Source organism: Erpetoichthys calabaricus, chromosome 4 (assembly GCF_900747795.2).
Source record: "Erpetoichthys calabaricus chromosome 4, fErpCal1.3, whole genome shotgun sequence".
NCBI lineage: Eukaryota > Metazoa > Chordata > Cladistia > Polypteriformes > Polypteridae > Erpetoichthys > Erpetoichthys calabaricus.
Window position 1 is genome coordinate 328,213,098 of NC_041397.2, and position 24,733 is coordinate 328,237,830.

Below are 24,733 nucleotides of genomic sequence, written 5' to 3' on the forward strand. Positions count from 1 at the left end.
AGACGCTTTGGCTTATGAACTAACAAAAATATGTTATTCCAGGGTTCAGGAGAAATAGTGTCCAGATGAATAAAATGTAAGCTGTTTCTTGTTTTTCCCTTTCTCAGAGTGAATGTTTCAGGGACAAGGTCACAAGGCTGCAGAAAGTACATGTGGTTTATGCAAAGGCATCTCTCCTGTGCTTAGCTTCCAAAACACAGATAATGCTTAGCTCAACAGACATATTGTTTAACTTTACTGTTTTGATAAGGATGTTCTTTCTGTCTTATTAATCATGAGATGCTGAAGTATAAAAAACCCCTCCTGGCTTTTGATCAGGGTTCAATTGAGCTTTGCGGCAATAAGATATACTCTTTTGAATCTCTACTTACTGCGACTCCGAATGAATAAATAAAGTGAATTGAGAAAATATTATCTGTCTGCTTTCCAGTGTGCCTTTTTCGTCCACAGTTTTTGGCGCCCGAACGTGGGGCAGGAGACGGGCAGACGACTCCCTGGGCGGGTTCGTCCAAGTGGACCGATTTCCGCGGATCGAGGACCAGCTCCGGTAAAAGTTAGGACTGGCCAACCTCGGGCGTTTTCCTGCGTGGGGAGTCGCTGACCTCCTCCTGACCGAAACAAAAAGCAACTGGATGGGATTTTTCCAGGCAGGCAGAAGGAGTCGTGGTGAGTAGATTCGGGGGATTCCCGTTGGTTTGACTGGTGTGCTGGAAGAAATAGAAGTATACGGGGAAAAGAAAAAAGAAAATAATAATAAAAGAGAATAAAAAATAAAAGCATGCTGAAAGAATAGAGAATTATACCGTATCGACCTAGAAGGGTTTTAGGGATTCATAGAGAGTGACGGCACAGTGTGAATGCTAGTAAGTCATCCCTTAAGAATTCGAGTAGAAAGGACCGAGTGGCACGTTTCTATATTAAGAGGAATACGGGTGAAAGGGGCAGTTAGAGTACATGTGAAATTTGGAAGAGGGGAGGTTGATTTCCACTTGTCGACTGGTTGATTCCGGGGACGACAAGTGGGACGAGAAATAATCGGGGATTGAGTTGCTCTCTGTTGAAGGCCTGCCGCTTACTATGGGAAATTATAATGGCACGCCAGTCAAACAGGTCCCCCAGGGTCCTCAAAACTTAATGTTAGAAGGATTATTTTCAGAGAATCACCAGGCTCCTAGTACACCGTCGGGATTGAAAGTGGGTCCCCTAAACAGTTAATAGAGAAGCAGACTGGGTTGGATTTTAAAAGGCATGTAAGAAGTGGAATAAGCAGAGGCGTAACAACCTGCTGGCTGCTGAAGTCAAAACACAAAAAAGACAAGGAAGAATTATTGCTAGCATTGCAGAAAGTGAAGATAGAGACAGCGCCCAAGCCTGAAAGTAAAAGCAAGACCCCCTATGCCCCGTAATCTGTCCACCCCCTCCTTACCAAAACTCCCCTGCTTCCACCTCCTGCACCCTCTCCTCCAACAACACCCCTGTTAACAGACGAACCGTCTGGAGCAGGTTTTTACGATGAACAATATCTTTATGACCCATCCTCACATATTGACCCTGAGGAAGATAATTCAGATCATTCACAAGATGCTACTGGATTGTAATGGCAGAAATTAAAAGAGTCATCTGTCTCCCAGCACACGAGCAGTCCGTGGACTGCAATTTGTGGAGCTGTTACAGCAGCTGGATAACATGTATAAGACAAATGCTGCAGAGTGGACACAGGTGCTCCGTCGACAGCTGAGCACCACATGGGCAACTGTAAATCACGGTGATCATAACGGTGTCCCTTGGCGTTGGAATGAAGGTCCTTTCCTCGCCCAGTGAGAGCCTTTGAAAGGAGCCCTGGCAGAAAAATATAAAAAAGGCACAAACTGGTCACTAATTTCAGCCGGCTCACCGATTGCAAGATCTGATGGCTAATCACTTTGGGCTAGACAATACAAACGATAGAACTCATGCTGCAGTGCCTCCTTTCATCTCGAGACTGAGAAGTGACATTCAAAGCAAAGTCTGCACGTCCTGCAAAAAGGCTGGAAGACCGCAACGTTCGAGGAAGACAAGCGTCATGCAGAGCATGCTGACAGTCAGACTAAATTAAAAGAGTCAGACACACAGACCAAACTTTTGGCTGTACAAATAAATTATTATACTGGAAGAACTCACCTGGCTAGGGGGAGAGGACGTGGAAAATTCTTTGGAGGTCGAGGGCGAGGGCACGGAAGAGGACGCGGGTTCCATTTATCAAACCCTAATAATCCTTTCGCTCAGATGCCTAACCCTTTGGAGCAGACGCCAGCGTCATATGCCTGTTACGGCTGCGGTGAACTTGGACATTTCAGACGCAACTGCCCACACAAGCGCCTCCATCACCCCCTCTCCCTGAGCCTAATGACAATTCCTTGGTCCTAAGAAATATCAGGGACCCCAGCCACTTTTTCCAGTTTCCTTTGCTTACTCGTCATGCTGAAACTGATCTTTTATTGACTTTAATGGCAAAGAAACTGCCTTTGAAATGGGAACAGGAGCCATGCGCTGAAGGAGGTTCCTGTGCAGTTACAGCTCAGCATTAACAGTTTCATTATTGACTCGTTGCTTTCTGTTAAATCATTTGTGCTCTGTGAAACTGCTGGGATGGGATCTTATGACTTAAATTGTCAGTCTCAATTTTCTTTAACTGAACAAGGATTTTTGCTGCTCCATTCCTAAGCTCCTGTGCCACACTTCACACCCCAAGCCCTCTTTTACAGCCTGGACCCTGAACATCTCCCCACACACCTTCCTCTTGAAAGCCCTTCATTCTTTCCCCTCATGCCTATTTTCCTCACTTACAAGTCCCGGACACCCTGCCTTATACTGCCCAGTATTTTCCCTACTGAAGTGGACACACCTTGGTTAGAATCTTTTCTTTCCTCCAGCACATGCCCTGAAACTTTGCACATTCCATGTATTTTTGTTGTCTACTAAAGCAGTTGCTTCAGTGCACCTCACATATTCACAAAGCGTTTTCTGTTTAGGAGATTCGGTTCCCCATGTTTCCTTAGCACTGTGGTCCCAAGGGAAAAATGATTATGGAAGGATAGCACACTGAGCCACTGGTGATTTTCTCAAAATCTTCCTTCCACCCGTACCGTGTCCAGGATCCTCTGTCTCCAGAGGCAGAGGCTGGCATCGCTGCCATACATTCTGATCTCGTGAGGCGAGGAGCGATTATTCCAATTACATACTTTCCAGTCAACTCCCCCATTTTTTCCTGTAAAAAAGGCTGACGGGTCCTATGACAAGTTAACTCTGCGGTTTTTTTCCTAGAACACCTATTGTTCCTAATCCTTCCACTATTCTTTCCACGATGCCCCCGTCCGACCGGTACTTCTCTGTTCTTGACCTTGCTAACGCTTTCTTTTCCATTTCCCGTGCACCCTGATTCTCAATTCTGGGTTGCTTTTACCTTTCAAAACCGCCGATGGACCTGGACCGTCATGCCTCAGGGATATACTGAAGCCCCTTGTGTTTATGGTTTTGGCCAGAAAAAGATAATAAATTGATACAGTATATAGATAAGAAAAAAGAAAAGAAAAATAAATAAACAAGTGCACATGATACTCAGAAAATTGCTATTCTTTTTAGGTGAAAATGGCCATAAAAAAGTGTCGAAGAAAGAAAAAAAAAAAAAAAACTGCAGTTACTTCAAGCTATCGTTAAATATTTAGGTCATGACATTTCTTGCGATACAAGAGCTCTCTCTAGCGGCCGTTTAACCATCATTCAAAACCTTCCAAGACCGGTCACAAAACAACAGGTTAAGTCAGCATATTTCTCTGTGGCTGCATAGCTTTTGGTGGGAATGTTTTCTTGTTGTGGAGTTGTGCTGTGTGTTTCCCGAGATGGATTATCTTTGTTTACAGTTGGCACTTGGGTTGCCACGGAAATTAGTGTTTCCTTGTTGTCGCTGACCCGGTCCCGCCTCGGACTTTTCCATGATCTGGAGGCTAGCATGTATGGCACCACGGTGAGATGAATTCCTAATTTAAAAGTAGTACCAGCTTGCGGCCTGAGAAGTTGTTTGATTGTAAGTTTTTCAGGAGGAGCACAGCCTTTACAAAATCTAGCTAACACTGCGATCTGGCTGCATGCGGTGGTATAGCAGGCTGACAAGGCTCTATGTGATTAAAAAAAATAAATAAATCAATAAATAAATAATAATAAAAATGCATTACTCTCACTGACCATATTCTCGTCCATTCACTGTGTTCGTGGACGAAAAAGGGGGGATTAATGAATGCAGTTTTAACGCAACCACATACAGACAAACAAAGTGCTCATGAGCCCCCTAACAGTAAAGGTACCTCACGCCGTTCATTTTATTTTAGTACAGGCTAAAACCTCACATCTCACAACTGCAAGAGCAATACACTATCAAAATGTACTCTATACTTTGTCCAATGTCACTGTTGAAAGATGCTCTACCTTAAATCCAGCCACTCTTCTTCCAACTGAAGAAGACGGAGAGCCACATGACTGTCATGATGAAATAGCTAAAGTTGTAAAGCCTAGACCAGACCTACACGAAACACCGTTAGATATTGGAGAATTAATTTTTGTGGACGGATGTTCTTTGCGATTGGAAAATGGAACACCCTCGACCAGCTATGCAGTAGTGAAAGGTGGCCACCTGCTGGAAGCAAACCGAATTTCATCAAATTTAAGCGCGCAGGCAGCTGAATTGATAGCTATCACCCGAGCATGTCAGTTGTCCGAAGGGAAAATTATAACAATTTATACGGATTCCAGATATGCTTATGGAGTCTGCCATGATCATGGAGCCTTATGGAAATTAAGAGGATTTAAGACCAGCGCTGGCAAACCGATCCAACACCAAACACTGATTGAATCCCTCTTAATAGCTATAACTAAACCATCAAAGTTAGCGATTGTTAAATGTCAAGCTCACATAGGAAAACAAGATCCTGTCAGCAAAGGAAACGAATTAGCTGATCACTAAACAGGCTGCATATAATAACACACGAATCTCTTTATTCCAACAGAGAAATAACCAGGACCCTGATAATCAACTTGTTTTTTTACAGAGTGCAGCCACGGACAGAGAAAAAGAAAATGGTCCAAAGAATGGTCCCTCTCTTATGGAGTCTGGACCCATAGGCAAACTAACAAACCTTTCCTCCCAAAGGCTTTTCTACATATGCAGAGCAGTTCTGCAGATGCTGTGCATTATGTCAAAAGTCTAATGTAGGAAAGGGCACCCAGGTAAGTCCAGGTAAGTCCCGCCGTTACACCTAATCCAATGGGTCCGTTTGAACACCTCCAAATGGATTTCATTGAACTAACTCCGTCTAAAGTTTACCGTTATTGTCTAGTAATTGTTGATGTGTTCTCCCAATGGGTAGAATTTTTTTTTCCTTCTAAACACGCTGATGCTAAAACTGTAGCCAAAGCTTTAATCAAAGAAATTATTCCTAGGTGGGGCATACCACAGAAATTGCAAATTGATAATGGCACCCTAAAATCTAAATTAGCAAAAATCTGTGAGCAGACAAATTTATCCTGGCCAGACACTTTGCCTCTGGCCTTAATGAGATTGAGGGGTAGAACACACCGGCTATTAGGACTGTCGCCGTTTGAAATTCTGACCGGACACCCATGCCTGTGGGCATGGTTATGCGAAATGTTAACCTGCATACTGTGGATAATGATCTTCTGTCTTGTCTTACAGGTCTCCGAGATACTCTGAAAGAAGTCCACGAGCAGGTTAACCAGGCCTGGAGGACTAGTCTTCCATCTAAAGACACGCCGATTCCCTTAGGCACTTGGATCCTCGTCCATGACACTCGGAGGAAACATTGGCATCAGCCGAGGTGGAGAGGACCGTTCCAAGTTCTTCTATCCACACCACATGCAGTGAAAATGGAAGGATTGCCCGCCTGGATTCACGCCTCACATTGCAAGAGATGGCACCCTTGACTGCTGTGCTACTATGCTTTCTTTTCCCTTGTCTACTGCCCTGGTCACCTTGACTTTCCTGTTAGGAATCACCACATCAGTGCAGGTTGATTTCTGCTCTATTATCAACTGTGGGACTGGTCGACAAGCCCAGTGGACCTGGTCTGACAAATACGTGTGTATGACTGTTACGAAGTATTATTAGGGAAGTAACTGCGACAACTGGCAATGGGTTTTTGCTAACACTGGAACTGAGGACTGGGGTTCTCAACCTTTTGAGGCCCAAAAATACGGTTTGAAAAATCTATTTTCTATCATAAAAGGACATGCTTCTCATAAATGTGTTGACAACCATTGTAACCCCTTGATCATCATTTTGAAGAACTCCTCTTTACATGACTCAGGAACCTATATATTAGGGGCATATGTATCTGGAACAGACCCTTTAGGGAGATTTCTAATTAAGATTGACAATCCTGTTACTAACACCTCATTCTCCTGCACACACACCTGTCTCCCCAACTTCTGGTTCAGACTTTTCTTCTGTTAAGATTATGAATATTTCCACCCTCTCATCCACTTTTTCAATTGAAACTGGCTATGGCGATCAGAATCGTTGGTTACAGTGGGTATTATATTCGGCTAAGTAAGTAAATCAATCTGATTGCTACGCCTGTGCTACGGCCAGGCCACATTTGGCTACCATCCCTTTCCCTCTTTCTAATATTTCTGACCCTGTTGGTCTTCCTTGTCTCCTTGCCCTTTTTACCTCTCCATCCACACCAAAAGACTCTAACTGCATTACACTTTCTCTCCTCTTTCCCCCCCCCACTCCTCAAATGACTCCCCCGATGTTCCAGTCTCATGAAGGCAATTATACCTGCTTCTCTAGTAATTATAGTTCCCCCTTCCGAGGTACTAACATTGGTCATATCCCTTCTTCCTTCTGTTCCCAGACTTTCCAGGTTAACTCCACCTCATTTAATTCTACATTATCACTTTTCCTGTTGACACAGTCCACTCCGCGTGCTGATGTTTGGTGGATGTGCAGTACATTAAAATTACTTGATATTCTTCCCCCTGTTTGGACTGGCACATGCGCATTAACCCAACTTGATATGCCTTTCCGCCTCCTCCCTTTGAATTCTCCTCGCATGTCGTCCAGCTCTGGCCGACGTCGTCGACCCCGCTCTGCTGACCCCTCCACATTCTCTCTTCACGGCCCTGGCGTTTACTTTGATTCCATTGGTGTCCCTTGTGGAGTCCCTGATAAATTTCAAGCGCGAGATCAAGTTGCTGCCGGATTTGAGTCTATTTTCCCCAAATTACAATAAATAAAAATGTAGATTGGATTAATTACTTATATTACAACCAACAGCGTTTCCTGAATTTTACTAAAGAGGCTGTTGAAGGGATACATGAACAGCTTGATAGAACATCCCTTATGACTTGGCAAAATCGATTAGCATTAGATATGCTCCTTGCTGAAAAGGGGGGTGTATGTGCTATGTTTGGTGATGTGTGCTGCACTTGCATCCCTAATAATACGGCTCCCGATGGATCAATCACCGTGCTTTGCCAGGTTTAACTGCCCTTTCAAATAAATTAGCTACCACTTCTGGCATTTCTAGCCCCTGGGGCTGATGGCTCAGGTCAGTTTTTATTTCACTGGCCATTGCTTTTATCATTCTGTTACTTGTGGCCTGCTGTATAGTCCCCCTAATTAGATCTATTGTGTCCCAGTATTTCACTGCCTCCGTGGCCAAGGCTTATATGTTACACGAAGAATGCATGCTTCCAATTTCTTCCTCCTTTTCTTCCACTCCTTCCCCTTCTCCTGCTCTTTCCTGCGTTACTCCTATGTCACCCATATTTTTGTTGGTTCAAAAAGGGGGGAATGTAGAAGAAGAATGTTCTCCTCAGCACCATGTATTTTGTGTGTTTAGTAAATTAGAATCTTTATAATAACTATTTTGTAACTTGCCAGTGAGAGACGCTTTGGCTTATGAACTAACAAAAATATGTTATTCCAGGGTTCAGGAGAAGTAGTGTCCAGATGAATAAAATCTAAGCTGTTTCTTGTTTTTCCCTTTCTCAGAGTGAATGTTTCAGGGACAAGGTCACAAGGCTGCAGAAAAGTACATGTAGTTTATGCAAAGGCGTCTCTCCTGTGCTTAGCTTCCAAAACACAGATAATGCTTAGCTCAACAGACATATTGTTTAACTTTACTGGTTTGATAAGGATGTTCTTTCTGTCTTATTAATCATGAGATGCTGAAGTATAAAAAACCCCTCCTGGCTTTTGATCAGGGTTCAATTGAGCTTTGCGGCAATAAGTTATACTCTTTTGAATCTCTACTTACTGTGACTCCAAATTAATAAACAGGAGAATTTAGAAACTATTATCTGTCTGCTTTTCAGTGTGCCTTTTTCGTCCACAGAGCCAATCTTAGAAAGTTAAAGTTTTGAGTTAAACTTATATTAATGCTTGTTTAATTTCAATAGAATATAATTTCTTTCATAGTCATAGACACTGGTATGGTCTTTTCCCCCTGTAAGTTAGTAAGAGATAGAACTTTCTTGCTATAACTGAGATACAGTGTGATAATTGCTTCAGTTGTTATTTAGAGCAGCTCCCAGTAAACAGGGACTTGAAAGACACATTTTCCGCTTAGAAATGGGAAAGGCATACAGTTTACTGACTGTCATCATTTAGAAATGGTTCAGAAACGTTTGAAGTGATTTGTAATGATTTGAAATGTAACAAGATTTAAGCTTTGAACCGAACTTTTCTTAACAAGAATTTTTCTTTTTTTTTGCTATTTATTTTTTTTTTCTTTTCTGTGTGAACTGTTTTACTTTGAACTTTAAGTAAAACTTTTAAAAACAAAGATATTTTGTCTGTGGAATCATTTCGGCACGTCAGTCTTTTGTTGAATCCCATTTTTTAAGTTAGAGCTGCTGAACTTTGGTAATTTTGTAAAAATGCAGCTACAATATTTTCTAAAACTTTCTGTCCATGCAGAGTGAAAGTCCTACAGCTTTGTTGTTCTCCATCTGCACTCCAGTGTTCGACACTCTAATTTAAGAGCTTGAGTGTTTCACAATCACTATTGTTTTAAGGGAGTCATTGTATTTTGTTTCATAATTAAATTTGACTTTCTCAAAGTATCTTTAAATTTTGATGTAGAGTTTCAACCAACACGTCACACTGTCTTTGTTTTAATCTGCAAGTGTATTGGTAAGTTTAAAACCAAAAGAAACGTAATTAAGTAGCAATCAGAAATAACTTCATTTGATGGAGTAATATTTAAATTTTGAATGTCAACTCTGTAAGTAATAATTAGACGTAATGTGTGTTTATGACTGTGAGTCAGGCTGTTGACAATCTGACATAACCTTACTGAGTTTAACAAACATTTGCCAAATCCCCCATCTGCACTACATCATTCTGATTTATAGTTAGTTATGATTATGACATCTATGCTCTGCTATTTTGAATTTTGGTTGCTATGTCACGATGAGTTGCTGGGGGTTGTGGCCACATATGTGTGCATGTACTGTATGTGGTAGCCATTTTATTTAAGGCCAGGCTTCATGCTCCCTTACTGTCCAAATGTTGTTTCAAAGGCAAGACTCTTTTGTTTAGCCTGAGAAAATTACACCACTGCACCACGCCACTACCCTGAGTTTGCTATGTCGGTGCCCTGTTTAAGAAGTTTGCTTTCTTTTTGGACAGACTTTATATGTGTAATAAAATTACAGAGAATGCAATACAAATGAATTCTTAGGAGTCTTCTAGTAGCATTAATGTGAACTCAGTTAACTCAGGACATTCACTCCGTTGTTGTATTGAGTCGACTGTAAAGCATTCATACGAACTGGAAATTTTCCATCTCTTGTCAGTCACAGTGGAATGACAATAAATGACTTAAGTCACATTTGTCTCTGCTACCTGCAAGTTTAATGTTCAATGTCAGTCCAAAAAAATGAAGGGTCACCAAAGTGACGAGATCCCAGACATACCTGGATGCTGTGTCATCTCTGAAAGAAAAAAAGACAAAACTTCTGTTAGTAAATTCACAAAATATTTCTGTTTTGTTTGCTTTCTTAGATTCCTTCTTTCACAAAGTCTGTTCATATAATTGGCGTGAGTGTAACAAATCACTTTCATTTACTTAAAAAATCACTCAGTACCCCCAGAAAACCAAAGCAAAAACAGCACTTTAGTGTTCATGAGGGAAAAAATATTTTACAAGATTTTAGGCCAAGGTTGCAAGATAACAAAATGTGAAAAACTGAAGGAAAATTGAACACTTTCTGAATCAACTGAATAACAGAAGTGACATCTTGGCAGCTCTCCATTACCCGAGGACACGTATTAATCCGGCAAGGAGAGTCAAACACCAGGCAAAATAACAAAGTATGGATTGGACCTGCACCTCTGAGCAGCGGTTATCATTTATGTGGCCTCTTGTTCTTTTTGTACTTTAGTTTGGGAGCACACATTCAGTGATTCACATGTTGAACAGAAAAACTGATGGCAAGATTTCAACTCTGCAAGAATCCTAAAAAATAACATTAGTCTGAGCATTTATTTGACAAAATGAAACAGGCGAATTAAGACAACATTGCCTCTTATTAAAGTCAGGGTCAAAAGCCACTGAGACAGGAGCCAGAGATCAGCCACAGTTGGCAGTAGCTCCAGGTGATGCTCACGCTCAATTTCACCGGCGACTTAGTAATCCTTGGGCAAGTCATCACTAAATTAACTCTTTTAGGGCGGATGTCGACTTTTGTCGACAGGAGGGGTTGAAGGCGAATGTCGACAAAAGTCGACATCCAGGGATAGGTGGCGACAATCAGCTGTTAATGGCGACAAATCTCACTGTCACGTCACAGGCATTCCCTCTGTGCTTGGAGGAATGCTAGACTCGTTGACTCGGCAAGTAAACATTGCGTGTGTGTGAGTTGCGAAATGTAAACAATGGCAAGATGGCACCGACATGTGAAAAGGCAGCGAAGCGAGTGCAGAAAAGAAAACACTCGGCAGACGATGTTTTGCGCATTATCGCAGAGTTGGACTCTTGATTTTTCAGAATCGGATTTTATTGGCAGTGATCATGAGATCGAGCAAGAGAGTGAGAAGCAGGCATGAGCTGATCAGACACCAGCCGATGCCGCGCCAGCGGATCTGCTGCCAGTTGAGTGCCTTCGCGCAGCTGATGCATCTACGGCAAGGTTCGCATGGGATAAATACACAGACATTGATCCGTTCTGGCTACCGGAGTTTACAAGACGGCATGGCTTGCTGTTGGACACGACAGATCACCAGCTGCTGTACTTCAGGCTGCTCTCTCCTGATGCTGCTTTTCAGTTACTGTCAGACGAGACAAACAGGTAGGCAGAGATTTTTTTTGAATCGCGGGCTGCGTTTGCATCGCATTCTCGTTTTTCAAAGTGGAAACCCACAACGAAAGACGAGATGAAACGCGCTGTGGCATTACAAATAGAGATGGGACAGAACTGGTGATATAACTTCAGGGAGCATTGGTCCAAACGTGTTTTGTCCCCTGGTGGCTTAGGTACGTGCTGCTGCAAAGTTTTACTCACTTCTGTAATAAACAGAAGCAAATCCCATGGGGTGAGCCAGGCTATAATGCCATACATAAAGTTCATAAAGTTTCAGAAGATGAAAAGAGGTGACAATACGGTTTTCATGCAGGCAGAAAACTTGGTGGCAGTGGCATGGCACGATGGCAAATGGGTGACTTGTCTCTCTACAGTACACACTAACAATATATGTGAGAAAGTGCAGCAACAGACAATTGAAAAATAGGCATCAAAGCAACACGTATTGTAAGGAGTGCAATGTGGCAATGACTGAAATTGGCTGCTTTGAGCGAGATCAGACTGCGCTGTGTAAAATGTATGTGATATGTATGTGAAATCATAGAGTATGCAGGCTCATACAACATGCAAGACAGTAACATTTGTCAAAAGTAAATATTTTTTGTTGATTTGATGTGTTAAACAATTACTTTGTGTTCTTTTTTAAAAATGTTAGTTTTTGGAAAAATATTCAGCCCTGGGAGAAAAGAAACAAAAAAAAAATTAGCCCTAAAAGAGTTAAATGACATATTTTCATTTACAGTTTCTACACTTCCTACTGTATATTTTTATATTCCTGCAGAGGTGAAATGGAGATCATAAGATGGACATTCTGTGTGTGTTGATTTTTACCAAACTGAGAGATCACAAAGAAGTGTTGTTATTGCTCTGCTAAAGCACTACGCTGATTGTTAAATGTCCTCTTGCTCATTGTTGCGTCTCCTTCTTTCATCTGCTTTAGATCATTTGGTACAGTCAGTGACTTCATGCTTATCAAGAATAGTCTGTTCTATTTTTATTTTATTAAATTGAAGCATTTATCTTACCAGTTTCCTTGAGCAGGTTCCAGACTTGGAAGAAGCTAACTGGAGAGTTGAAAAAGAAAATAAGATATTAAGTTTTAACAAAAAAAGGCCATCAGCCCACCACAGCTCATCAAGCCCTGTTCACCCAGTTTCTGCAAGACATCATCAGGTTCCTAGGGTCATTTTACATCCAGGGTTTTTATCCTGGCTTGTAATAATTTTATTTATTTTATTATTCTTTTGTTGTTTTTATTCATTTCAAATGATTATTTTTCATGTTTGTTATTATTTGTTAATAATGTACAGTGATATTAAATGTGTTGCTATTCCATATGCATTGTGGGTGGGGCCCAGGAGGCGGGTCCATATGACATCACTGTTTCTGCTGAGTCCTCCTTCTGGCTTTATATTCCTAGTCAGAGGTGAGGCCCAGCAATGGAGCATTGACATTGAGGTGGAGATTACAAGTGCTGCTTTGTTCTTTTGGATTTCCTATTTTTGAGACTCCTCTCTTCTTGTTCTTTCATTAATGCTTCTGAATTGTAGACTGAACTTGGTTACCTTGCATTGCCTTGTTTGGCACATTCCATTTTCCTCTATAGTTCTCTGTTTTTAGTAATAAACACTCAATTTATATTGATTCTTTGTTATCTATTTATGTACCATTCGGAGTTTTTCCCCTGTATTTGACATTCTGAGAAATCTGTAGTATTTTGAACATCAAGTTCCCCATTGTTAGGCCTGTGTAGGCCACAGCCTGAAGACAGCAGTGTGGGGACTTTCCATCTTAAGTTGAGCTGCTTCTGCTTCTGCTTCTTTATGGATCATTTGGAGGCTTCACACACCCTTTTTGCCTTGTTTGAGACAAACTGGTGAGGAAGGCAAGCTCTACTGTAGGCATGGAGCTGGACAGTTTGACATCCGTGGCAGAGCGACGGGCACTGAGCAGACTCCTGTCAATCATGGAGAATCCACTGCATCCACTAAACAGGATCATCTCCAGACAGAAGAGCAGCTTCAGCGACAGACTGCTGTCACCGTCCTGCTCCACTGACAGACTGAGGAGATCGTTCCTCCCCCACACTATTTGACTTTTAAATTCTACCCGGGGGGCGGATAAACGTTAACATTATAAAAAGTTATTGTCTGTCTGTATACCTACATTGTTATCACTCTTTAATTTAATATTGTTTCTTTATCAGTATACTGCTGCTGGAGTATGTGAATTTCCCCTTGGCATTAATAAAGTATCTATCTATCTATCTATCTATCTATCTATCTATCTATCTATCTATCTATCTATCTATCTATCTATCTATCTATCTATCTATCTATCTATCTATCTATCTATCACTCAGAATGTGATATTCAACTACATGATCTGGTAAATGATTCCCTTTATCTTCATCTTTCAATTTGAAGAAATACTTTAAAGTTTCTTTTAGTAACCTCTATCTGTGTGTCCATGTTAATTAAAAAAAATAAAATCATTTTAAAGTATTACTGATATCTCTTATTTGCCAGGTCAATCAGATAATTAATAAACATTTGAAATGTGTGAGTGATGACAAAGTTAAGGGAATCTTATAACTGCAATTAAGCAAGTAGGTTTCTGTCCCTTGTTTCTTGTTATGTGCACAAAATACAATGAAATTCATACATGAATTCTGTTTACTCAGAACAGATGACAAGAATTCAATATAAACAAAGACACACACATAAAAGTACAAATAGCATACGACACATGAGACCAAATGTCATATTGATGTTTCTGATTAAAAATGCTGCCAACACAAAATGTGGCTTTGTATGATGTATTGAAAGGCTCAACACATCACAGAAATAAAACACAAAAACAAACAGAAACGAATGCAGGGGATTTAAAAATCAGAATGAAAAGCTGGAACCAAAGTACACCAAAGCCTGACTGTGTGTTGGCAGAGGTGTCATTTAACATCTCCTGAATGGTGTGAAGCTGAAGGATCTCAAGGTGTACCAGTGATCTGGAGTGTAAGCACCTCTCGAGGGACAGGCTAATGATATTTAGGGTAGACATTCCTTAAATTAGCATTGGTGAAGTCCCCAGCAACAATAAATAAATGTTTGTATTCTGTAATAATGCTGTACAAATTGTTCAGAAATGTAAACAGCAACCAGAAAAATACCAGAGAGCTGCATTAGAAGAAAAAACAGACGTCGTGGAGGGCTTTTGTGACGTCTGCCTCATCGGTCAATTGGCTCTTTAATATCAGGACTTGTATCTGAGTTATTAAGAAGCATGAACATTGGAAAGGCATTAAATAAATAAAATGTATTATTATTATTGCTATTATGAATCCTAGAAATTTGATTCTGTTCATCTGGACAAAGTTTTTAAGTGGGAGAAATATTTCGAGACTTATCCAAGTCTCTTCCTCAGTCTCAATTGACTGCAGGTTTCCCTAACCTTATAAACAGTTTCTTTGCTTAATCACAGAGACTAGCACCATTGACAAAGGGCCAGTTGATCAGTGATATGCAAAAGGCCACTGATTAGTAGACGTGTGAACCATTCATAGAGGGTTGAGGAATGGCTGCAATCACAGCATTGTAAGATGGCGACAGATGTACCCTTAGGCCCCCTCCTCTGTTCAGAGATGGTCGTTCCTTTTTCACGTAAATGGCCTCCTTGATTCCTCTCTCAAACCAGCGCTCCTCCCTGTCCAGGATGTGCACCTCTTCATCTTTAAAGGAGTGACCACTATCCTGTAGATGTAAATAGACTGCAGAGTCCTGGCCTGACGAGGAAGCTCTTCTGTGTTGTGACATGCGCTTAGCCAGTGGCTGCTTGGTTTCCCCGATGTACAATTCACGGCACTCCTCCTGGCACTTAACTGCGTAAACTATGTTACTCTGTTTGTGCCGTGGGACCCGATCCTTGGGATGGACCAATCTTTGGTGTAGCCACTGAGACCCGGTGTTTCGAGAAAATGCACCTCAGCTGTTCCGATACTCCTGACACATACGGGATCACTAAGGGTTTTCGCTTAGGCAGTGGATGTCCTTCTTCTCTCATGAATCGCTTGGAGCGTTCTTTAGGTGTCCTCCCTGCTTTGACAAAGGACCAGCTGGGATATCCACATTTACTCAGGGCCTTTTTGACGTGGTGTTCTTCTGCTTCCCTGGCCTCTGAGTCTGTGGGAATGGTGTTAGCTCTGTGTTGTAGAGTCCTAATGACACCTAGTTTGTGCTCTAGTGGATGGTGAGAGTCAAACCTTAGATACTGGTCCGTATGTGTGGGTTTACGGTACACATCCACTTTCAAATGTCCCCCGTTGACAATGGAAATTTCACAGTCTAAGAAGGCTAGCTTGTTATTTTTCATATCCTCTCTGGTGAACTTGATGTGTTTGTCCACCCCGTTAATGTGGTCTGTGAACTGTGGTACCTCCTGAGATCTGATTTTCACCCAGGTGTCATCCACATATCTGAACCAATGGCTCGGTGGTGTTCCAGGATAGGGTACATCTGTCGCCATCTTACAATGCTGTGATTGCAGCCATTCCTCAACCCTCTATGAATGGTTCACACGTCTACTAATCAGTGGAAAATTTGCATATCACTGATCAACTGGCCCTTTGTCAATGGTGCTAGTCTCTGTGATTAAGCAAAGGTACTGTTTATAAGGTTGGGGAAACCTGCAGTCAATTGAGACTGAGGAAGAGACTTGGATAAGTCTCGAAATATTTCTCCCACTTAAAAACTTTGTCCAGATGAACAGAATCAAATTTCTAGGATTTCCTTACCTGGATTATTGAGCATGCATCGAGACATGCTATTATGAATATTATTATTATTATTAAGAAAGCTATTTTGCTGCTCTTTATTTCTGTTACTTCTAAAGTCTAAATCATTTTGTAGTATTCCTTGAATATTTCATTCTCGTAATTCTTCAGGAATTCTTTGTGTGTTTGCCTCACTGCCTTTTCTCCAAGTTTGTAACATGAATGTCATGTTTCTGTTCAAACTTATATGCTCTTAATACTTTAATAAAAACAGCAGATTCTTATGTGGAGCACTTCAGAGTACGAGTGTATGAGTGTATGTGTTGTGTGGTGTTTTAGATTTTACTTTTATTATTTTATTTTGTATATTTCTGAAGCCCTCTGAGCCTGTCAACTGTAACAACTTCAATGTTAGACTACTCTGAGTTTATGGACCTGACATTTGGTTTCTCTCATATCCAAACTCCACTTAAATTTTATTAACTGTAGAGAATCTGTGAATCCCCTCATGGAGCGTCCTTTGCCCATTTAACATTTCAATGTCCCAGCACTGAGCCCACCATAAGCCCACTTTTCTGGTATGGTGACTCCAACACTGTTTTCTGTGTTTATTGTTCCCTTTTGCACACTGAGCCTTAAAGCCTGCATTTGATGTTTGTCTTGCATTTTAATGGTCAAAGTAGATAATGTCACACATTCATCAGAAACACCTGAAATGTGATGTGTCTCAGGGGACCAAAGGTTTTATTTGAAGTGTCCTTACCTTTGGTCTCATATCTTGCATTTTTATCTAAAACAAAGAAACAAAGAGATGACATGAAATAATCATGGTGGTCACCTTTATGTATACAGGGTATAATTCAATACAGCAGCTCCAGGACGCACCTCTCATTTTTCGCCATTTTAATATCAGCACAATGGTCACTGCCACATAAAAAGCCAACGATAACCAGAAGACCAGCGACCAGCCAGAGATATCAGGGGAGAAAACTAAAAAAAAAAATCAGACAAATGTGTCAGTGTGAGAGTTTGGAATTGAGCATCTTCAAATATGTGTGTTAAGTTTAAGTGTTAAGTTTAAGTGAATGTCCAGCAAACAGAAAAGGTGACCAGGATTACAGAGTTTAATGACAGACATGACCAACAACATGAGACATGTGACCAAGTGGAGACACGTGATATAATTGGAGTGTCAGCTGGTGTGGCACAACAGTGTGTTATCAGCACTAGCAAAGTCCTCAGCAGTAATAAAGATGTTGTGGACAGACTTTGGTTTCCTTCTTCAGTCCAAATATGAAGTCACTCTGACTGCTTAGTCCACAATGGCGTGTTTTCTATTCACGTGCATCACTGTTCAAATGTACTGAATGTCCGGGGACACCCCCTGTGCACTTATAAATCAAGGCGCTATATGGGGTATACCTGAGGTGGAAGCAGCCAAAACCTGAGAGAGATGATGTGTACAAAATATAAGAGGTGGCAGCATTAAGAGATCTAGAAAGGAGAGGAATGAAAGTCAGTAGGACCACCAAGACAGAATAAGAGGGAGGTCAGTGGAATGGTGAGGATGCAAGGAGTAGAGTTGGAGAAGGTGGATGAGTTTAAATACTTGTGATCAACAGTACAGATTAATGGGGATTGTGGAAGAGAAGTGAAAAAGAGAGTGCAGGCAGGGTGGCATGGGTGGAGAAGAGTGTCAGGAGTGATTTGTGACAGACGGGTATCAGCAAGAGTGAAAGGGAAGGTCTACAGGACGGTAGTGAGAACAGCTATGTTATATGGGTTGGAGACGGTGGCACTTACCAGAAAGCAGGAGACAGAGCTGGAAGTGGCAGAGTTAAAGATTCTAAGATTTGCATTGGGTGTGACGAGGATGGACAGGATTAGAAATGAGGACATTAAAGGGTCAGTTCAAGTTGGACGGTTGGGAGACAAGATCAGAGAGGCAAGATTGTGTTGGTTTGGACATGTGCAGAGGAGAGATGCTGAGTATATTCGGAAAAGGATGCTAAGGATAGAGCTGCCAGGGAAGAGGAAAAGAGGAAGGCCTAAGAGAAGGTTTATGGATGTGGTGAGAGAGGACATGCAGGTGATGGTGTAACAGAGCAAGATTGAGAGGACAGGAAGATATGGAAGAAGATGATCTGCTGTGGCAACCCCTAACGGAAGCAGCCAAAAGAAGAAGAAGAAGAAAAGGAAGGAGACACAAGAATTCCCATTGGTGGAAGGAACTGTCAATCAGTGCCAAGTGGAAATTTGCTGACAGTTGATCTTTCATACAGCAGTGGCCCACAAGGACACATGGGAGGAAATTATGTGTGAATGCTATGTATTGTGGAGGACGGCCGGCTATATACTCCGGCCGCCACCCCCAGGGCACCAGGAGGAGCCCTCCGGACAGCATGAAGTGTCCCGAGTTCCAGCAGGGCCTCATGGACTTTGTAGTTTCTACGCACGGCCCTGCTGGATACCTTGGGGGCCACCAGGAGTCGCTGTAGGGGGGCTCGTGGGCTCTTACGTGCCCTATAACCCGGGACTACGTCATGGTCACATGACAGGAAGAAACGACATGCTCCCGGGGTGAAGAAAAGGACTGTTTACCCTGACCTGGAAGGAATAAGGACATGTGGGTAATGGACAGGAACACCTCTGGATCAGGGTGTAGAAAGGACTCTGGGAAAGCCCAGTACACTGAGCTGAGCTGGGAGGTAGGGTAGCTAAGTGTCTGGGAGAAGGAGGAGAGAGTTTTGTGATTAGTGTATTGTTTAAATGAGTAGTGTGGAGTGTAGAGTGCTTGGTGCACTGTACAATAACAAAATAAATTGTTGTTATACGTTCACCTGGTGTTTGGAGTGGTACCTGAGGGTGTTAGAGGTGGACGGAAGCCTCTACTGCGACAGTATGTATGCCTTTTACACAATAAACCCCTCAAAGTTCATTACCAAGCTGAACGACCTGCGTCTCAGCACTTCACCGTGCAGCTGGATCTCAATCCTCTTGATAGGCAGACCCCAGGTGGTTCAAGTGGGCAGCTGCACCTCATTATCCCTCACTCTCAACACAGGGCTGTGTTCTGAGTCCACTGCACATAGGACTGCACAGCTGCACACAGCTCTAGAAACATTGTCAAGTTGGTGACAACACAGGTGTGGTGGGCCTGATGTCTAAGAACAAGAACAAATACCTCGGTGTCCACCTCACAAAGGACCTGAACAGGTCAAAGCACATTGACTTCTAAGTGAAGAAGATATGGCAATGTCTTTACCACCTCAGACATCTCAAGGATTTCAGGTTGCCTTTTTCAATTATTAAAGAACATCTAAAAATCCACCACTTCAAGTATCATGTTAGGAAGTATCACTGCTTTGTTTAGAAATGGCACACAGAAGAACCACAAGCCTCTAGAGAGTGGTGTGCTCAGCTGAACACATCCCTGGGTTTGCACTCACTAACCTCCAGGACATACACAACAAGCGATGTCAAAAAAACTACTCAGGACTACCAGCCATCTTCTCTGTGCTGTGGTCAGTTAGATGGTACAGCTGCCTAAAGTCCACCTAAATGAAGGACGTGCCTGCAGCCACATTTTACACGAAGCCGGGCTGATGTTCGATTAAAAAATGTAATTGTGTAACCATCGCCCAATTAAATATCCATCCATCCATCCATTTTCCAACCCGTTGAATCCAAACACAGGGTCACGGGGGTCTGCTGGAGCCAATCCCAGCCAACACAGGGCACAAGGCAGGAACCAATCCTGGGCAGGGTGCCAACCCACCGCAGCCAATTAAATATTTTAACTAAAATTAACTGTCTATTAATTACAATTTATTGTATGTCCTTCAAGCATATTAATTTGTTTCTAAAACTCAGAAATAACTCAGTAATTAATTTTTAATACAAACGTATTAATGCCCACTGGCCTATGCATATTAAATCATTTCAGTCAGTTTACTGAACAGTTTTTTGCAACAGAAACAATTAAATAAACAGTGAAATGTGTCGACAGCTCAAAGGAAGTTCTGTTTTTTATTTTATTTTGAGCCACATCACAGTGCAATTGAGTCGAGCACTTGGATTGGTTCTGTCAAAATTTCTGTCTTTAAAATGATATGAAGATGGCAAATAAGACATCATTGATTTCTGTCTATTTATTCAGCCAGATTGCTTAAGCATACCAATTTATTCTCACTGGTTGCTCCAGGGATGATTTGCAGTTCAAGAAAGCAAACATCCACAAGGAACTAGCGTCGGGACCTACAAAAAAGTAACTAATTATGTTATATGGTTACTTAAAAAATATAATGTGTTACAGGCTGTGCTTTTCCTTTGTGTTTGTTTTTTTTTCTAGAGATATGAAATCCATCCATCCATCCATTTTCCAACCCGCTGAATCCGAACACAGGGTCACGGGGGTCTGCTGGAGCCAATCCCAGCCAACACAGGGCACAAGGCAGGAACAAATCCCGGGCAGGGTGCCAACCCACCGCAGGACACACACAAACACACCCACACACCATGCATACACTAGGGCCAATTTTAGAATCGCCAATCCACCTAACCAGCATGTCTTTGGACTGTGGGAGGAAACCGGAGCGCCCGGAGGAAACCCACGCAGACACGGGGAGAACATGCAAACTCCACGCAGGGAGGACCCGGGAAGCGAACCCGGGTCCCCAGGTCTTCCAACTGCGAGGCAGCAGTGCTACCCACTGCGCCACCGTGCCGCTTATGAAATCCTTTCTTTTAATCAAAATAAATATTGCAACATTCTTGATGACTCTATTCCAAATCATGAAAGAGAATAACATAAAGCAGGACAGACTGAAAAAACAAACTTTTAAATATATATTGTGGTAATGGATCATACAGGATAGCCTGATGAGGTTATTATTCTGCTTTTGTTTCTGTTCCCAAAGTGATCAAATACGCTGCCTCAATGATCACAGGCCTATTGCTCTTACATCAGTTTTAATGAAAACATTTCAACAGCTTCTTCTAACCCATCTGAAGTCTGTTACTGCTACTGATCTTCACCCTCTTCAGTTTGCATATCAAGCAAATAGAGCTGTGGAAGACGCCATCAACATTCTCCATTGTTGCCTGCTTTGGTTCAGCAATGGCACACTCTAAAAATAAATGAGAGCTCGTTGAGAGGTCTGCTGATAAAACAATTGGCTATGCCCTTCCATCTGTGGCAGACCTGTGGACATTTCGTGTCACTAATCACATCATAAGGAGCACCACGGACTCATCGCACCAGCTCATCACTTGTTCCAAAAGCCCCCCTGTGGTAAACGCTTCAGGTCAATTCAAACTAAAGCTAACAGACACCTTAATAGCTTCTTTCCCAGAGCCATTGCCCTCTCAAACCAGTAACAGTCATGCATTCTATCATACACGTATGAAGGTGTGTGTGTGTTTACAGTTCAGAAAGAAAAAAACATTATTAACTGAAATGATTATAAGTATTTAACTCACAATACCTATGACTGTATTTTGTATTAAGCATACTGCAGAGAGCTATATGATTTTTACTTCTATATGATTTGTTCTTCATTTAGGTAGAGAAAGAATTAAGCTTATGCACAGAATTATTTGATTAAATTGCATTCCTTTATGAGAAAATGCTGACCTTTTGATACTAACAGAACACCTTTAGTAGTATTATAAATCAGTCATGACACTTATATATTAAATAAGAATGTGCTAAGCTAACTGAACAAATGTAATCCTTGATATTTTATAAGTAATGTGTGTGCAAAGGAAAAAGGAAGTGAGCATTGTCTAAAACCGCTGAGTTACATACACCCTATAACCGTTAGGAAAAAAAAAACTTGCTATAACTGGTCTTATGTACGTGTAAGTTAGCAGAAGTGTATTTCTTAAAATTGTGAAAATACTGATCAATTTTTATCTGTAAAAACACTGTGTTTTCCCTGCATGTACAAATTCAGGATGTGGACAGGGTCTACAGCAATCCATGTAATAACCTCAAGATGAACTGCTACGTTTTTTTTTATTTTTTCAACAAACGTCAGTATTTAAGGAAGTACCCCTTTTCCTGCTGGCAGGCTGCTGGCTAGTCTGACAGTTTGTAGCAGCACACTAGACGTGACAGGGTCTCCAGCCTGCAGTCTCCTCTCACCAAAAATAAAAAGAAATTGCTTTTCATTTTAAATTGGCGAGACTCTTTGCTCTAACAGTCTGATTATATCCTGAACTCAACGGGTCACTCAGGGCCTTCGGGTGAGACTGTCAGTCCACTAATCAGGTAGATCATCCCGGTGGACCGGGGACAGGAGGGACACAGGTGCTGCCCCAAAAGGATGGTAATACCTGGAGGTGGGATGAATCCTTCAATCGTGATAATCAGGAGCCCCAATTTTTAGAAAATTGGGACTTACTGAAGACCACGATTGCAGGAAAATACAAAACGGGAACAGACTGGTCACTCATATCGGCTGCCAAGCAGGGGAAGGATGAGACGGTCGATGAATGGGCTCATAGAATTCAAGACCTGATGGCTAATCATTCTGGCCTGCAAGAGAGCGAAGATCGAAACCGCGCTGCCTTTCCCCCTTTCGTCTCGGGACTAAGAAGCAACAAAAACAGAACAAAGTCCGAACATCTTGCATAGGCTGGGACAGTGTTACTTTTGAGGAAGTGAAACGCCATGCTGAGCATGCTGAGAGACAATTGAAACAAAAAGAAACCGATACGCAGACTAAACTGATAGCGGCACAGCTTCAGTATTACACCGGGAGAACGAGCAGGGGCAGAGGATTCCAAGGCCGAGGCAGTTGCAACTCCTTCGGAGGGAGAGGACGTGGAAGGGGACATGGGCTCCAGCCCTCCACGTCCACCAACCCATTCACCCAGATGTCTAAATCATCAGAACAGTCTCACACACCTTACACCTGCTACAACTGTGGTGAGCTTGGCCACTTCCGACGCAATTGCCCAAACAAGCGTCCACCTCCACCACCTCCACTTCTCAAGCTCAACTTTATGGTAGTTGGAGGTCCCTGCCTCGAAAGACATTGTGAAGGTCCTCACTGCCTCAGGACAACCTCATACTTTATCAGTATCCAAGCCTCTTCAAGTTCAGCTCTCCACTGATAGTTCACCTTTGACACATCGATTCCTGTTAAATCATCTGTGACCAGTTAACTTATTGGGAAGAGATCTCATGACCAAACTGTCTGTTTCGATCTCCTTATCTGAACAAGGATTCTATTGCTCCATTCCAAAGCTCCTGTGCCAAACTCTCCAAACCCCTCGCCCTTCTTTTGCGGCCTGGACACTAAACATTTCCCCACAAACCCTTCTCCTTAAAGCCCTCCATGCTTTCCCTTCCTACCTTTTTCCCCACCTCCAAGTCCCCGACACTCTCCACTGTACTGCCCAATATTTCCCCACTGATGTTGACATTCCTTGGTTAGAATCTTTTCTCTCCTCAGCTACTTGCCCAGAGAGTCTTTACATCCTTTGCATTTTCATCTCACCCACTAAAGCTGCTGCTTCAGTTCACCTCATACACTTACAGAACAATTTTTATCTAGGAAGTGCAGTCCCCCATGTTTCCCTGGCAAAGTCTAACACTGCTCGTTGGGTAGAAATTGGGGAATGGGTTGAACAATGTCAAAATAGGACTGATTGGAAATTCGTCGTACCAGGAATTTTTGTCACCCCTGATCACCTGGTTATTAAGGTGTCAATCCAAATCGACCTGCCAGTCGTTCGTTCCCTTTGTCACTCGTTTCCTTCTCTGTATTCCCTGCAAATCGACTCTTTAAATTGGCTGTCTACAATTCCTGACGCTCTGGGAAAAAACGATTTTGGCAGGATTGCAAATTGTGAACCCTTAGTGGTCTTCCCAAAGACCACTAAGGGTTCCATCCTCACCGTGCACAATATCCTCTTTCTTCCGAGGCTGAACTTGGAATTGCTGCTGTTCACAAAGATTTAGTTGAACGGGGAGCTATTATTCCAATTAAGTATTCTCCTGTCAAGTCTTCCATTCTGCCAGTAATGAAAGCGGATGGATCTTGGCACTTCGTCCAAGACCTCAGACAAGTCAATTCTACTATCTTTCCTAGAGCACCGATCATACCTAATCCTTCCACTATTTTGTCTACAATCCCTCATCTCAGTTATTGACCTCGCAAATGCTTCCTTTTCTATTCCTGTACACCCTGATTCGCAATTTTGGTTTGCTTTTACTTTTCAAAATCGCCGCTGGACCTGGACCGTTATGCCACAAGGTTATACAGAGGCTCCTTGTGTATACGGACAGTCTCTTGCTCAAAATCTGGAAGGCTTCTAGCCTAACAGGGTAAGTCCATTAATACAGTACGTCGATGACTTATTGCTCTGTAGCGATACAGAGGAAGCATGTGCGCAAGATACGGAATCATTATTAAGATATCTTGTGGAAAATGGCCACAAAGTCTCTAAGACAAAGCTGCAGCTGATTCAAACCACTGTCAAGTACTTGGGTCATGACATCACTTGTGGTACCAGAGCTCTGTCAAAAGGCCGCATAACCACCATCCAAAATCTTCCAAGACCGGTCACAAAACAAAAGGTTATGTCTAT

The 24,733-nt window shown here is 42.2% G+C and overlaps 2 protein-coding genes and 1 long non-coding RNA gene across 5 annotated transcripts in view; 2 read left to right on the top strand and 1 right to left on the bottom strand.

Moving 5' to 3' along the window:
* The window catches only part of LOC114643553 (protein NLRC5-like), a 5,922,889-nt gene that overhangs the window by 3,757,663 nt on the left and 2,140,493 nt on the right, over positions 1 to 24,733 (top strand). The window lies entirely within an intron of this gene.
* LOC114641960 (NACHT, LRR and PYD domains-containing protein 3-like) overlaps positions 1 to 24,733 on the bottom strand; it is a 592,098-nt gene that overhangs the window by 489,615 nt on the left and 77,750 nt on the right. For all 3 annotated transcript variants that reach the window (XM_051925833.1, XM_051925832.1, XM_051925831.1), the window contains exons 5-8: positions 17,018 to 17,122; positions 16,896 to 16,922; positions 12,390 to 12,428; positions 9,979 to 9,996 (exon numbers count right to left, since the gene is read on the bottom strand). In XM_051925833.1, coding sequence (XP_051781793.1) covers positions 9,979 to 9,996; positions 12,390 to 12,428; positions 16,896 to 16,922; positions 17,018 to 17,122 — 189 coding nt within the window. The remainder of the gene's footprint in view (positions 1 to 9,978; positions 9,997 to 12,389; positions 12,429 to 16,895; positions 16,923 to 17,017; positions 17,123 to 24,733) is intronic.
* LOC127527388 (uncharacterized) overlaps positions 1 to 24,733 on the top strand; it is a 236,632-nt gene that overhangs the window by 67,564 nt on the left and 144,335 nt on the right. The gene's annotated exons all lie outside the window — the stretch shown is intronic.